We start from the raw sequence: 15,072 nt of genomic DNA on the forward strand, positions 1-15,072 counted from the left end.
TCAGTCAAGCAGATCTATTCAAGCATTCAAGCTCAGCCCCTGCTAAACGGTACCGATGTCGGCAAATAAAGAACAAATAAATAAAAATAAATTGAGACACCATTCATGGCCGACGTCTGGCTGGAAGGAAAACATTAAGGGACCCAGGAATCGAACCGGTATCGGTGAACCGTGCACCACGTTTTCATTATGCCTGTGGTTAGTCTCGCAAGCCAAAGCACATTTGCACAAACGCATCGACGGTTAAAAGGGAATTAACGCACAAAAGGCGACAAAAGGGAGAAGACGCGGAGTCGGGAATTTCATACCCACAACTTTCTACCAAAGAAAACCAAAACTAATTCCCGTTGTGCTTTGTAAAAAAAAGGACACAGCGAACACAACCAGTTGGCAGATAAATCATCGCCATCCATTGTTAGGGCAATGAAGGGAGAGGAAAGAAGGATGGTTTTAAATATTTAGCTGAAAATTATCTTCAAATAAAAGACAAAACATCATGCAGATATTCCAAAACATACCTTTGGGTTGTTAACATGTTTGTAAAGTAATGTTTCAATTTACGTTGCGTTCAATATGTTGCTATGTCATATTTGTATTACTCCGAAAACCCAGATAAGAATGAAATATTTCTATGTGAAATGTTTCATCCTCGTGTTGCGATATCTTTGCTTTTTCAAACTGGCACATGCGCAGTCGTCGCCATTGGCGTCCTGTCATTTTGTCTATCAAAATGTGTTCCTTTCCACTGCAGAGTCCTCTTGCCCTCGGTTGCGTTTTATCGCAGTGGCCAGTTCCGGAACAAAACGACAACAAATGGCCGTAAACAAAGTCGGCTAAACGCTACTGGAAAGCGTGTCTACAGCATAGACAAGTGCTTAATACTCGGTCGTGTCCTGTTTTACCGTATAAAACGTGTGGCCATTCTTAAAGTGTGCATAGTTCTCGAACACCGTGTCGAAAAGCCTCAAAAACAGTGATAAGAGTGTGTGTATTTTGCTTACCTTAATCGTTGGATAGCCGTTCAATACTAACATTGCCTACCAGTGCCCAGTGCCCTGATACACATGTACTGCTAAAACAAATTTAATGAATACAAACATTGCAAGTGTCTCAAATTTTACACACAGTACAACGCCACCAATACAAAATCGCTCATCATAGTCTAAAAATTGTGTGCCATCATTTACTCCCAAATCTCGTGTTATTCCCTGCTTAAGCGGCAGTTCGTTAGGGGAGAGCGTTTTTGTGGTGGTATAGGTGTAGGCGCGCGTGTTTCCTGTACCGTGGGGTGGGTCGGTGCACGATTGACTTTGCTGTGATAAAATAGGAATGCCTATAAATGCGGTTCGTAGTGTTAGTGCAGTGAGTCACAGGCTGCTAGAGAAACGTATGGAATTGTGATGTTTTTGCTACCGGGGGAATGAATATGTAATGCAATTTAATCAACGGAAACGCAGAATAAACCTACCTCAGGGGTGTTGTACACTGCACGGAAAGATACGAACTAGGGAGATTTTTATGTTAAAAGAGTTGAAAACTAGTTTGAGTGAATTTTGACAAGTAAGAATCGTTGAGTAACAGTGAATTAAAAGTGAATTGAAAAATAAAAGAAATAAAAGTACAAAATCCTTATACTCAATGATATAAACATCCTGCGATTAAGGAACCGACCTTGTACGGTATGTAACTAGAAAAGGTAAATAATGTTAGTAAACGGATAAAAGTCATTAAATTACACCATTTTTTTACCAAAATCATCTTATTTTTTATGACACCGATGGAATAGAACATAGAACAAAAGAGCACATTCTATTTATCAAAATAAACTTGATAACCACTGACTTTAGTATTACCTTCTTCTTCTTAAGTATAATTGATAATATAAAACAAAATAACAACATAGGAAACCAAAAGACTGTTTGTTTGAATTTTGCTATAACATATCTCTTTGTAATAATATCAGCTTTACTGTAAATAAGCTAAAGACACATATTGCATTATTGAAAGGCGATATTATAAACTTTTACCGCTACCCTAAATATGCTTGACATCCAAATAATGACCCCTCCCATTCCAAAAATAGCTAAAATAATAGCAAGAAAGAAATTTCGAAACACATTCCTAAATATAATCGGCAATAGAGAAATTACCAGTGAGTATGCTTTCCCTATAGACCTCAGTACCTGCAGAATGGGCTCATGATAACAGGGTATAAAATATGCAAAGTGAGCAACACATTTATTACTCCGCATGCTATCGTACGAGACATTCTACGGCGTTCATTTATTCATGGCCAGCGTCAAACCCTATCGGAACGAAAGGGGCGTTCAAAATTTAGTCGGCCACTCAGGGCACGTAAGGAAGTTTAAGGTCCTATACTTGATTCTCATTGAGGGAGGAAGTCCGGCTGATGGTTGTAATTTATGCATTGCAGTGTTGACTGCAACAGAATGCAGCCTACCGCAGTTTGTCTGCAAAATCGGGCCCGATTATACACTCCACACTGGTTTAGTGGACAACTTTAGGAATAAAGTATTGATGTTATGAGCGCTTGATTGGTGGGTCGTACTCCATTTTCAAGCGAAAGTGTTAAATTGAAATGTTTATCTATTTTTATCAGCTAATTCTTGAATGCGTTAATAGATTAAACCAGTAGATTCTGTTTTTTTTTTTTATATAAGCCTTACTATTAAGTTTTTCTCGTTATATTTTTGATACCCGTTTGTATTTCTTCTACACACTGGCACATTTCAACAATCAGCACATCAGTTGACGAAACTTGGTTCAAGTTGATTCTAAACAAAACTTCCAAATCTGAACATCATCTATGCGGCTAGCGTAATGAACTTTCTCGTACCTTTCTAAACAATTTTACGACTATTCTCGTCCTTTGTTATCTCGCATAACCATCATGATGGTAGGAACCAAAAGTGATCGGTTTAGCGTTCCACCGAATGATTCGGCACTGCAGCAGGGGTCCTGCTGATGACACGAATTCTGTAGGTTCGTGTCCTGCTCACAAAAAGAATAGAAAACAGATATGATGATGATTTATACGTATGCTGGCTGCATTCGGGAGCCATACTCCGACAATGGCGTGATTGACCGTTTTCCATTTCTGATCGTTAGAGCGTTTGGTATGGTGGCCTGAAGTAAGATTAAATCATAAACCTAACGGAACTTCGGAAACAGAGAGTGCATCTCGCCGTACCTTTCTTTTCATTGCAATGTTTTGAAGCGCCATCCTTCCATTTCAGAAGGTGTATTTTTTCACTTGAATAAGACATAACAGAAAACAATATCTACTCATGCGATCACATCAAATTTTATAGTACGGTCACATTCAATCAAACAAAAGAAAAGTTTTCCAGTTCATGATTATTGTAGTGTGGCGCCTATCAATAGTAACGGGTTTCAAAGTTTCTCGGTGGTCGTTATTATGGTGGTCGACTACATTGCCTTCTCGGTGGTATAAACACTTTCTCTTGAATATCGTTAATTTTCACGCCATAACTCATTTTGTTACACATTGAATCAAGAATCTTGATCATGAATCTTTTCCTGTCTTAAGGAGATGTATTTAATGAATCCTGGCCCTTCAACATTACAGACCGGTGCAGAGATAGTCCTGGGCTTCCGATAACGGCTTCATTTTACGCATGGGAAATTACTGGAATGCCTTCTGGATGGCTTTGAAGGGTACCAAAACAAAAGAGGATGTTGGATGCCGTAGATGACAACAGGAGTGGAAACCATGCATAAGGCTTTAATAGTGACACATCTTCATACGTAGACCTCATCAAAAGAAACTACACTTTCGATCCACAAAAAGAAAACAACATCATCCAACGAACCTGGTCGGTGACTCATCTACTGAGTTCGATTCATCCAGCCCATGCAAACCAACACGTCATGTGGTCCGGTTATGATAGAGGCAGTGGCAAGCTTGATGCTGCCAGCAACAGTCAACAAGAAACATTGGCCGATATCGAGCACATTTCCACGATTGCCGGGTCGCTCGGCAGTATCGGAACTATCTCACAGTCCGGTGACGGAGAACCTGTTTACGAGACGGACCACACAGATCTCAACTCGGAGTACGACGAGGTCGAACTGCGGCGGGAACTTATGAAGGATGTAAGTATGCGCGTTTGAATGCACACAAACTTGAACTTGCTTGGAGGGTGGGAAACGCGTTGGTGTTCTTTACCCAGTTTTTAATTCTGTTTGCCTCTCAGCGTTTGCTAACTATCGATCTTCAACTCTCGTGTTTCCACAGAAATGGCGTCAATTATTCGATGCGGTAAGCATGACCCACCACAAAATGAACTCGAATCGCACAATCGATCCACAATCAGTTCGCGAGACTGCTGCAAAGTTTGCCCTGTGCGCCGTCAATTGTAATTGCATTCTCTTCTTTGCAGTTCGATCCCGAAGGATTTGGCGAAATTCCCGTGGACGATTTTGTCGCAGCACTCAAATCGCCAGAATTTCTCGCCAACGTTCCGCCTAATAAACGTGACATACTGTACGATCGCGCACTCAAAGCCAAGACCTCCAAGGTGGAGGCAATCTCTTTCCAGGATTTCGTGAACGTGGTAAGTTAAAGACTTTTTACTCTTGACCTTGATGGGCTTTTCGCGCTAATTATGATGAGAAGCCTGTAAGTGAAGAATTCTAACAATCTTTACATTTTAAATACTAATGATTCAATTAAGGGAGTATTCATGGATTAAGAATATTCTGAAAGTTTACTTTATTTTAGAAATATGTCGTAATCCACAAGTGAGTTGTTTTTTCTCTCTTATTAATTAACAACCTCATTTCATAGCGCCATCAATAACCCATTAATGGTGTGTGGCTTTGAATCTTATCCTACGGTCGATTCGTTTGTTCTTTGGTTGAATAAACGGCCAGCGACCTCACAAGCAATCAAATAAATACATTACCATAGAATCCTCCTCCAACAACCTCTAACAAAGATCCCATGAAATACAGGAAAGGGTGACCTCGCCTGAACATTATTACGCTCGTGTTCAATATGTCACTCGCGCCTACAAGCCTTTGACGGCTTGGATAGAGCAGTTGCGTTCTGTATCATTAGATAGTTTATCTTGAAAATTACACGACCGCCATCATCATTATCATTATTATCCTTTGCATTTGCCGGTACCGCTAAAGACACTTGGTGAGTTTCTGTAAAATGACAACGGAAAAAACCAGCGCCCCGCTTCTCGATTCAATATCATTAGCTTTTTTTGGAACACTTTAGAACGAGGGAACAGCAAGTCACTTTTTGTTGGAATAAAGACACGACGAGAAGAACCAATGTCCTACTGGAGGTCTCCCTGCATGGACCTGCAGAGATCAAAGGAAGTTTGGAAGGTTTGAAATAAATTAGACTTAATCAGCCTGTGACCTGAGTGTGACATTCTAGCCTTTTTTGTGGGTCTGTTTGTTTTTCGGTGATTACCTTGTCCATTCTCATCGTGTCTCCAGGCACGATCAGGGTGGTAGGTGTGATCTGGATGTCTGCTCATTTATAGAAGTTCCATTGAGGTTGCATTTGTAAGAAACGCACACATTCTAGCCGATAGCTTATGCCATTTGTTGATGAAGTAAGAATGAGATAGTGTTTTTTTAAGAAGACCACCGTTGATTTCTCTCCATCCTTCCAATAGGAATCCGGAAACACAGCCTAGAAATCCTAAAGCAACACCAACTACTGGACTGGCAGACATTGAACTAATTTCTAAGAAATTCTATCCACAATTGAAGCGACGGTGTGGCCGGGGTTCCATTGAGCCAACGGCCGTTCTCCGGGGTGGTTTGTTTGGTCAGTTTTACTTATTTGTCAAGTAAACATAATCGAAAAAAGAGGACAAATGACTACGGTATAACAATAGCAGAGTCTGCACAAAATTACGACAGCGGTTAGAAGAAACGCCAAGCTGTTGCAAGCTGTGCCCTCGACCTAACGCCGTGACAACCCAGGTAGTTAAAAAGGATATCACTTTCAGCGTGCTGTGTTGTGTTAGGAACACGTTGCGTACAACTGCAATCGAATGGACGGAAAATTAAGATAATAAATCTGGGACGCCGGTCAATGGACGAATTCGACTGCTGGTCCTGGTACGATCAGAGAACATTCCGTAGGAATGATCAGCGATAAAAGGCAATGATTCGCTTTAGAAAATGTCAACCCCGTGTCGGCAGGGTTCAAAGCCTAACTAGTGCCGTTCTGCAGTTTACAGAAGGTTGACAGATTATAGGTAATTTTTAATTGGACTTTGGGGTCTTTCTCTTTATGGTTGACCTTCCTAGGTATGTCAAAAAAAAAGCGTTAGGTATGCTGCCATATATGTTCTCCCTCCTGTTTGAAAGATCATTGTGACGAAAGTCACAAGGGCGCTACTTGCGCACTGACAACTGTTAAGCTTCACACCAAACTGGAGCAGCTAGCTTATGAAAATACAGTTAAGATCACACATAGAGTTCAAGTCGAAGAATTGTTTTCCCAGATCAGTCTTTGTATCTAGTCAAAAAATTCTATTTCAAGATATTCCAATTATTCATCAAAAATCAACAAAACAATGATTGCTTAAAATGTGCGTTTTTTTATTTCGTCGATGTTATGCATCAAACTGATGTACACAACTGATGAATTGATGAACACAAACGAAAGAAATTTTCAGGATTATGAAATTTAATGATCTAATTTCATATAAAATGACAATGAACTGACTCCTTCAATGTTTGAACACTTTAGACTACACATTCTCCCTCATTCTTTCACCGACCTTTCAGGGACGCTCTAGTGCATGTATGCCTGCTGTTGCCGTATGTATTGCGCTTATGCGCGCTTGTCAAAAATCATGCACAATGCACCGAATGCTACCTTTTCAATCGTTTCCGAGCTACCGGTTGTTCGAACAATTCAGCTTCTCCATGTACTCGCGGATCGGAAGCCACAGCAATACACATACATTATGTGCGACTTTCTGCTCTTTGGCAACAGTTGCTGCAGCTAAGATCGATATGGCTGCCAAGACAGCGCCAGGCCCTGCTGGTTTTTTAAAAAGGTAAACGATCACAAACGAAGGATAAGGGTCAGGTCATTTTTATAGCGGTGCCGAAAAATCCGCGGCCCATATGCCATATGGGTAGCAAGCGTGTCTGACGTGTGCCAAAAAATCATCTCTTGCAGCAACATGTGGTGGCTGTAGAGATCGTCTGCATTGTACCTTTTTTGTTGGTTTTTCATCTTAACTAATCGCTGAAAGTTTTTCATCTTTTATATATCCATGCAGCGTGTCAAAGCTTACATTTTTACTTTCTCCGTTTATACTGCACGAATAGAATTGAGTAATATAGAAGAAAAGTAAAAGAAGCTTGTGATCATATTTGATAGATCGGTGAATATGGACTCGTTTTATTTATTGAGGCAACAACAGTAGTATTTCTTGATCTACCATAAGCCACATCTGGTCATCGATGACTTATAAGTATAAATATAGCCGAATAATCAATGTAATGATTGGAATGAATAGAAAGATTCAAGAATAATCTTGCATCCTACAGTAAGCAAGTATCGATTATATTATAAAATATGCCAATAAGAAATATATACCAAGAACATAACAATTCAAATGTAGTTGTTGGTCTTCTTTGCTATGTTTCATCTTTGTTACTGTTCTCAAAAGAAGCAGGAAATTGATTTGTTTGTTTTCTTGTACAATTTCTGTTACTTTCACTCATTTTCGTGGCCAACCAGATACTTGAAAATAAAACTACATGAAACGAAATGACGAAAACGAAACAGAATAAATAATGATACGGATGTAAAAGAATCATTCGAGATAGTTTGAACCGTGAAAAACACCCGCCAAACCGAAGTGTACTATGAGCTGGTCGTATCCGTCTTTAGGGCGGGAGGTGTACCGTGTAGCTTTTGCAAAGCATGCCGGAACATGAGCCTCCTGGACACAACTCCGTTTACCATTCGGCCAGGCGGCGCATAACAAGACCCCCGTCTTTGGGCCGTCATAAGTCGATGTAATGTGCGCCTGGTGGCTGATCTGTTTCAACCGACCAACTGCTGGTCCTGCTAGTGTAACCTGATCTTCGGGTACAGCCGCACGTGTCTGCGAAACAGTTGGGACCGGCTGTCCGTGCCAGAGGACTCTTTTTGGGCTTCAGGATATCGCACGTATTTGGTGTTTGCATCCTGATGGTATATGCATTTTGTTCTGCACATCAGCTATTGGTCGAAGTGGTTTCCCGAGCGAGCAGTTAATGCTTCCGTTTTTACTTGAGAAAACTGTTTTTAACACATTTGTTTGTGTCTGCCGCCAGCAGTAGGATGCTCGGGTAAGAAGGTAGGAAAGGGAAAATATTACATCCAGCTGCTCTTCATATCGTTTTGTTTTCTGCATCCAGCGCCCACTTAGGCATGCATTAGTGAGTGCATCAGTGAGTGAAGTGTTGTTTGTTGAGATTAAATGACTCGAAATCTTCACTCTTCTGTATTTTTTTATCTTTTAGCAAGCAACACACAAAATAACACATTCTTTAAGGCAAATAACGATTACTGTCAACACAAAGAAATTATTCCTTCCTAGCACTTCTATCCTTTGTTATATTAGAGCTTCTACGGTGTGTGTCATATTTTTAGTCTTTTGGACTTTATACGTCTCGTTTAACTAAATTAAATAGTTAGAAACATTAATGAACATCAACAGCTATGAGACGTATCGTAAGATCTTTTTAATTTTAAACACAAATAACTGCAATGAACAACTAAACCAATGAACATGTTCTAATCTGCTACATTGTATCTTTCGATCAACAAAAACTGTTTTTTTTTTTGCCCATACAAATTGGCAGGATTATGTACGAAACGGATCTCGAAGAATCCATACTGACAAGGTGCTACGATGTGCAGGTTTTAAATGGCAAAACGGGCGACTCCTCTAACGACCAGCATCAGCTTTCTTGGACCGTTTTTTTTTAACAATGCTCTATGAAACTTGAAACTTACTCTCAGGATATTTACTCCTGATCACAATCTAGGTCACTTGAGCCAAAGGGTAATTTCTGATAGTTCGTTAAATTTGAAGCAGAGTGTCAGATGTTCGTGAAACAAATACACTTCACTCTGTCATTATGTAAGTACTTTATCAACTATTTTGAATGTATGTAGGTGTTCTACAATAAGAACTTTTGAATATTTTTTTTTATTTTTCTTAATGTATTGTCGTTCCTTCATCGTTTCAAGATGGCCTTAACTATGCTGTCGCCAATGTTTGGGCCGCCTTCGGAAACCTCGTCGCCAAAGATAATATTGTAATAAAATTTTATTTTCATTGCAAGTCAACGTAGCCGACTGCTCATAAAAAGCACATGACGGTTCCGACTGGTTGGTATTCTTTTGGGGTGAACCGTGTCTAGGATTTTTTTCTTTTTGTTCTAAGATACCATCTTCGATTCTTTTGAGTTATCTAGCTTGACAATACTAGGTTTATTTCTGAAGGGATCTTTTCTCATGAGGGGGTTTTTTTTTTAAACCGATTAACTGTTTCACCAAATATTTTAGTCAAAACATTGCTGAACACACTATCATAGCTTGTGACACAAATTGAATAATAATTCAAAATATTTCAAACAACAAATTTTAAGCAACAATTGGAATATTGTGGTGACTTAAAGTGGTAAGAACCAAACACACGACGCATACATAAAACCAGTTCAAACCCAAACCCAACGCATTAGCACGTGTGGCAGCGTAAAACTAACTTTATGATGTCTAAGTTAAACTATGAAAGCATCCTTTTGGGTTACGTTTCTGACACGTTAATTTATCCTCGTTATTTTAAAATGTTCCAGCTCCACGCTTTCCCGCAAAAGCAGATACGAGCAAGGCATGTGGGCATTCTGTGCCGTGCCTGCGCTGGAGAAAGTCTATAAAACTGTTCCAAGCTGGGAAGTGTGCACCCTGTGTCGGCGTCATCCGTCACACATAAAAAAGGAAGAAAGCAAAAAAAGGATACAACTGGCGTGTGCTGTAGCAACGATATGCAATAAAAATTAATTATTGAACTTTATTAGTTTCGTTTCGTCGGGCTTATGCCTAGCTAACGGCGCTCTCAGCGTCGGAACAGCAGACGATTTTGGACAGAATTTGTAAAACGCGCATCTCTGACTCGCTGGATTGAGGACGCAACGTGTTGCTTGAGCAACTACCGGTGGAAATGCGTTAAGGATGTATACAGCACGGGAAGAAGGCAGAACGATATTGGATGGGTTTCAGCTGGTACCAATAACGTCAAACATTAGCTTTGTAGAACATTGCATTCACGTCGGTTCAATTTGTTACGGTTGGTTATGTTTTTCGGAAATTTATGTTGTACCATTTTGTATTGAATAGAGCTTTTGTACATCATTTAAACCTCGATAAGTAAGACAACGTACATCGTTTGAAGTATTCTCCCTTGGTTTCAGGCATTTGCGACATGAAAAAAATCCTTCAAAATACTTGCCAAAAAGCAGTACATACATATGAAAAGCAATTACCTGAAATATAATTGAAAACCAGTTATCGATCATGATTGAAACCGTGTTTTTGCGGAGATTCAGCAGCACCGAGCATGCCAACATTTGCTTTGCCACCTGACGGTTTTTATTTTTTTACATCCAACCCCAGCGATGTGCAGCGATGGGCCAAAGACCTGGTGCGCTGATTGCAATTGGAAATGCACGGCAGCACGCACTTGTTCCATAATTCATGTATAAATGAGAATAAACAGCCAACATGGGTTTGAATCCGATCCGAAAAACGATCACTCGCACGTGTTCGAATTCGATCGAAACACGGCATGTGATTGGAGGCTTTACAATATCGGCTACAGTTACTGTCTCGATCATATCGGTTGCTTCCCATCCGGCCCGATGGTGACAGATGCTTGGCCACCTGGCATCTGATGAGTAGTGCGGCGATCCGGTACGAAATATCGATCGAGCAAAGATTGAGCACGAGCCAAACCAGTTTTTTGTTGGTTTTTTTTCACATTTCGCCACACATGTATAATCAAGGCCCGCAATGTTAGCGTTGACAGGTTGTATTATTTTTTAAGAGCATCAATGCCACTCAATAATTTAATTTATATTTTTAATACGGTAAATATGTAACATCGATAGCAACACAATGTACCCAAGAAAAAATATTTTTTGGAATAAGCATGAGTTTTATTAGTTTCATTGTTATTTCAAAAACACGAACTCCAAAGCTATCTGTCTATTGTAGAACCATTCAATCGGTGTTTTCATCTATCCGGAGTAACCTGTCGCGAACCTTTCGTTGCTTCAAATGGAACGCACCGGTGGCAGTAATTGTCATTACACGCATAGCGTAAGAAATCGTTTCGTTTTTTCAGATCCCCTCTCCCACGAGTTGTTGTTTCCCACAGAAGAAGCAAAAGATTCCGCGCCTGTACGTTTGTTTCTGCTGCTTTATTTTCCTTTGTACAATCGAAAAGCCGCTAATGACGTGTAAGTGTCTTATGCTTCTGCTCCCAGGGAGGGAAACAGGCGCGGAAAACAAAGCCGAAATGAAAACAATCACATATACATAATCAAAGCAATAGGAAGTCGAGGAAGCGAACAGTACCACCTCAGCGCCCTCCCATCAGGTTAGGTGGCTCAACAACAACAACAACAACAACAACAACAACGGCAAACCATCGATAAAACCAACAGGCAGGCAAAGTGAACGAAGCTGGTGAAAGGTTGCCTCCTTGCTAAGCAGCAGCGCACAGATTGGCCATTGGTCGAACGTAATAATCGCTCCCAAATGGTCGTACCCACCGGGCTACAAAAGGCACTCGGCCTCGGGGTAATGGTTTGCCGGCGAATGAGCGATAATTTCTGTCGGCGGCATTTCGGAAATTCATCATACATCATCATCATCATTGGTAGCAAAATTCGGCACTGATTGGAAGCCGAAATCAATCAGTGCAAGGCAAACACACGTACAAGATTCGGTAGTCGAGCAATGCGGGAGAACGATCATCACGCTGGCATCTCCGCTCGACACAACCACCGGAACAATACACTCAGGCCGTACGTTGGTCGGTTGTCCGACACCGCGGCATCACAAAAATCAGAACAAAAACCAAAGAAAACACACACACACAGGTAATGAAAAACTGGCGCAACTAGCGCTCCAGAAGTGTGGGAAAATGTCAGTTCCTCATTCCACCCGAAGCGGAAGACGGAATTCCTTTCCGATCACAGCTTCCGTACACACCCACCCACCCATCCACGATGTGGGCGATGTGAACGGGCCCGATAATAACGAACGACGGGACGGAGCTGGCACGGGATGGAATAGCATCACACACACAGACAACACAAAAAACGCACATTGGGCATAACGCAGCTTGAAAGAAGCGTACTTTAAAGTATTTGTTGAATGAAATCAAATGATGCCGGTTCAATTAAGCGTTATTACATACTTATGCCCATCATTATACATTTCGTACACCTTTCGAACGGTGGTTGGTGGTTCAGCCAGTGGTAGCCAGTAGTGGTTCCGACTTCCATCTTAGTCTCAGGCTGCAAAAGGACCCTAAGTGTAAGCAATATCGATCGAGTGGAGAGCAAAGATCGCTTCCGAACCAGTGCTCCGCGATCGATGAAGATGTGAGCTTTGTGTGAGCTAGTTGATTGATTCCCGGTCAGAGATATCCCGTAGATGCATGCAAGACATGATCAAAGCTCGGCCCGGTCTGTGCCGAAACGCCCAGCGTAACCGAAAGAGGCGGAAGATAAGAAGTGTGAAGGAATCTTGTGCGATGTTTCTGAAGGTGGCAGGGGCCCACAGCAACACAAAGTATGATCGCGTGTGATTTTCTGCGTTTACAATAAAGCAATGGTGAAACGCATCAGCAGCAGCACCAGCCCCGACATTCAACCACAAAACACAGTGGCTAATATTGGATTTCATCAATTAATTCGAATGAATTTGGACGAATTCTTGTTGCTGCCGTGAAGATGATTGATTGAATTTCGACACTCCCGGACCCGGGCCGGGCCGGGTGTTCAGAAAAAGGTTCTCGCAACGTTCTCACCTTATTAATGCTGCTTATTAATTTCACCCCTTTCGTGCTCCCAGCTTCATGCCGTTGGTTCTTCTGCTCCACGGGGCGGGTAGTGTACAACGCCCCGATGGGCAGTGATTGTTTCCCTGGCCATTGCGTCGGATTGATAGCTCCATTCACCGTGCGTTTAAAAATGTTGCAGCGTGCTCTGTGCGCGAACCGGTGAGCATATTTTGGCACCGGCAAGGAATGCTGTAAGTTGTTTCATTTTGAATCCTGCACAAAAGGGAGCTGGGAATGGAGCTTACCGCAAGGCTGTGCGCATTAGCGTTTAATGGTTTAATGGAATCCAGCAAAGACATTAAAGTCATTGTGCAAAAAAGCACAGGATTTGAGCTGTAAGAATGTTGATCAATGTTGGACAAATAATTAATTTCCTATGGACTACATTTAAATATTTTGGAAGGATCATCAATAGTATGTGTATTTCGATCGGACATAAGTGAAACATAACTCAATACAGATGGAATAATAGACTAAACACAGCGATTACTTGATCATACTCATAGTTTGGATGTAAATAACAAAGACAAGAAAAGTCCAAAATATGAAACTGTTAAATTAATTAATGGCTCCCCCCTTTGTACGGTGCAGTTAGTTTAGAATAATAGCCTTTTATGCGTGTAAAACCTCTTCTAGAGGCACAAAAAACACAGCAACCGTCTCAACGGCACCACTGTTTGAGTTGATTTATCTTAATAAGCAGAATGGTTTTACAGCACATAGCACGTTTTGTTGGAAAAGCAGGTAAAGCGGAATGCATTCCACCCTGTTTACGATATGCATCGAGGTATGACGAAATTTTTCGGTGGTAATCAACGGTAAGCAATTCCATAAACTTTTGTTTGAGTTGCAGTAAAGCAGATTAAATTGTTATGATTATCATAAAGACATGGGCGGCCAGGAAAGCAAAGTTTTTAATTAACGTCAATGCAGTCACACGGAATTCTTTACAGTTTTTTTTCGCAAAATGTTATGAGCATGCTAAAGATGAGAAAACTACACTAAACTGTGGAGTAAATGTATGAATAGTGGATGTAGTGTTTTAAAATATGTTCCTTAAGAAGTATGAGAGAACATAATATGTATTTGGCAAACACTTCAGTACAATATGTTCAACATTTACACACTTTCATTCCGTTTCATAGCGGCCATAATGCACAAAATTTACCAAAATAAATTAAACCGCTCTCCCTCATCGTTACTGTAAAATAAATTTGGATTTGATAAAATGTGGTTTTAAGAAACTCAAACACATATTTTATTAAGCATTTGGTCACATCGAATATTAATAAATCAATTACTTAAACCTATGATTTCTAACAACTCTCTATTAGCAATGGTTATTAGAAAAAAGTACTGACAATAGTACAATTGAAAAACTCCCAAGCTAGTACGATTTAAATGTGAAAACTGCTAGTCACAGATGACGATTCATCCACCATCGACACGCCCGCATGCAATTTCAGAAATATTGAATCCCATGTACCACCATTTCTTGGGAAATCTGCCAAATTTTTATCTTTCATTTATGATGACAAACATGACAAACAAGATTATGACAAATGGTTTCCAATTGACACAGAATCTTGGTATATGACATTTAATTATTTTCGTACAGTGACTAGTAGTATGAGTACAATTATAACTTCTTTCCTACGAGTGCCGTGACGTATTGGACGGGAAATGTATGCACCAAATTGTGCAACAGAGATGTCACTGATGGCCCGCTGACTAAATGTGGCCAGCGAGGTTTTTCGGTCAGGTTCTCAATTCACCTCACCAGTACATGTCAGTCAATTCCAGATAACTGAAATATGAAAAGATTTTTAACTTCGCAGATTTCTCAACTAATTGTCAAACCATCCAAAATCACAAAACCTTAACGATGTTTCCTCCACCGCCTTTCTATGCA

At 40.6% G+C, this 15,072-nt stretch overlaps 1 protein-coding gene across 2 annotated transcripts in view; it reads left to right on the plus strand.

The window, feature by feature from the left end:
* Positions 1-758: 758 nt before the first annotated feature.
* The window catches only part of LOC121592753 (protein rhomboid), a 47,084-nt gene continuing 32,770 nt past the window's right edge, over positions 759-15,072 (plus strand). Inside the window, exons 1-4 of one of the 2 annotated variants that reach the window (XM_041914509.1) lie at positions 759-1,696; positions 3,611-4,137; positions 4,280-4,303; positions 4,425-4,598. In XM_041914509.1, the coding sequence (XP_041770443.1) occupies positions 3,913-4,137; positions 4,280-4,303; positions 4,425-4,598 (423 nt within the window). In that variant the 5' untranslated portion in view covers positions 759-1,696; positions 3,611-3,912. The remainder of the gene's footprint in view (positions 1,697-3,610; positions 4,138-4,279; positions 4,304-4,424; positions 4,599-15,072) is intronic. The other variant, XM_041914511.1, reaches the window with a different exon arrangement.

This window comes from Anopheles merus, chromosome 2L (assembly GCF_017562075.2).
Source record: "Anopheles merus strain MAF chromosome 2L, AmerM5.1, whole genome shotgun sequence".
Taxonomy (NCBI): domain Eukaryota; kingdom Metazoa; phylum Arthropoda; class Insecta; order Diptera; family Culicidae; genus Anopheles; species Anopheles merus.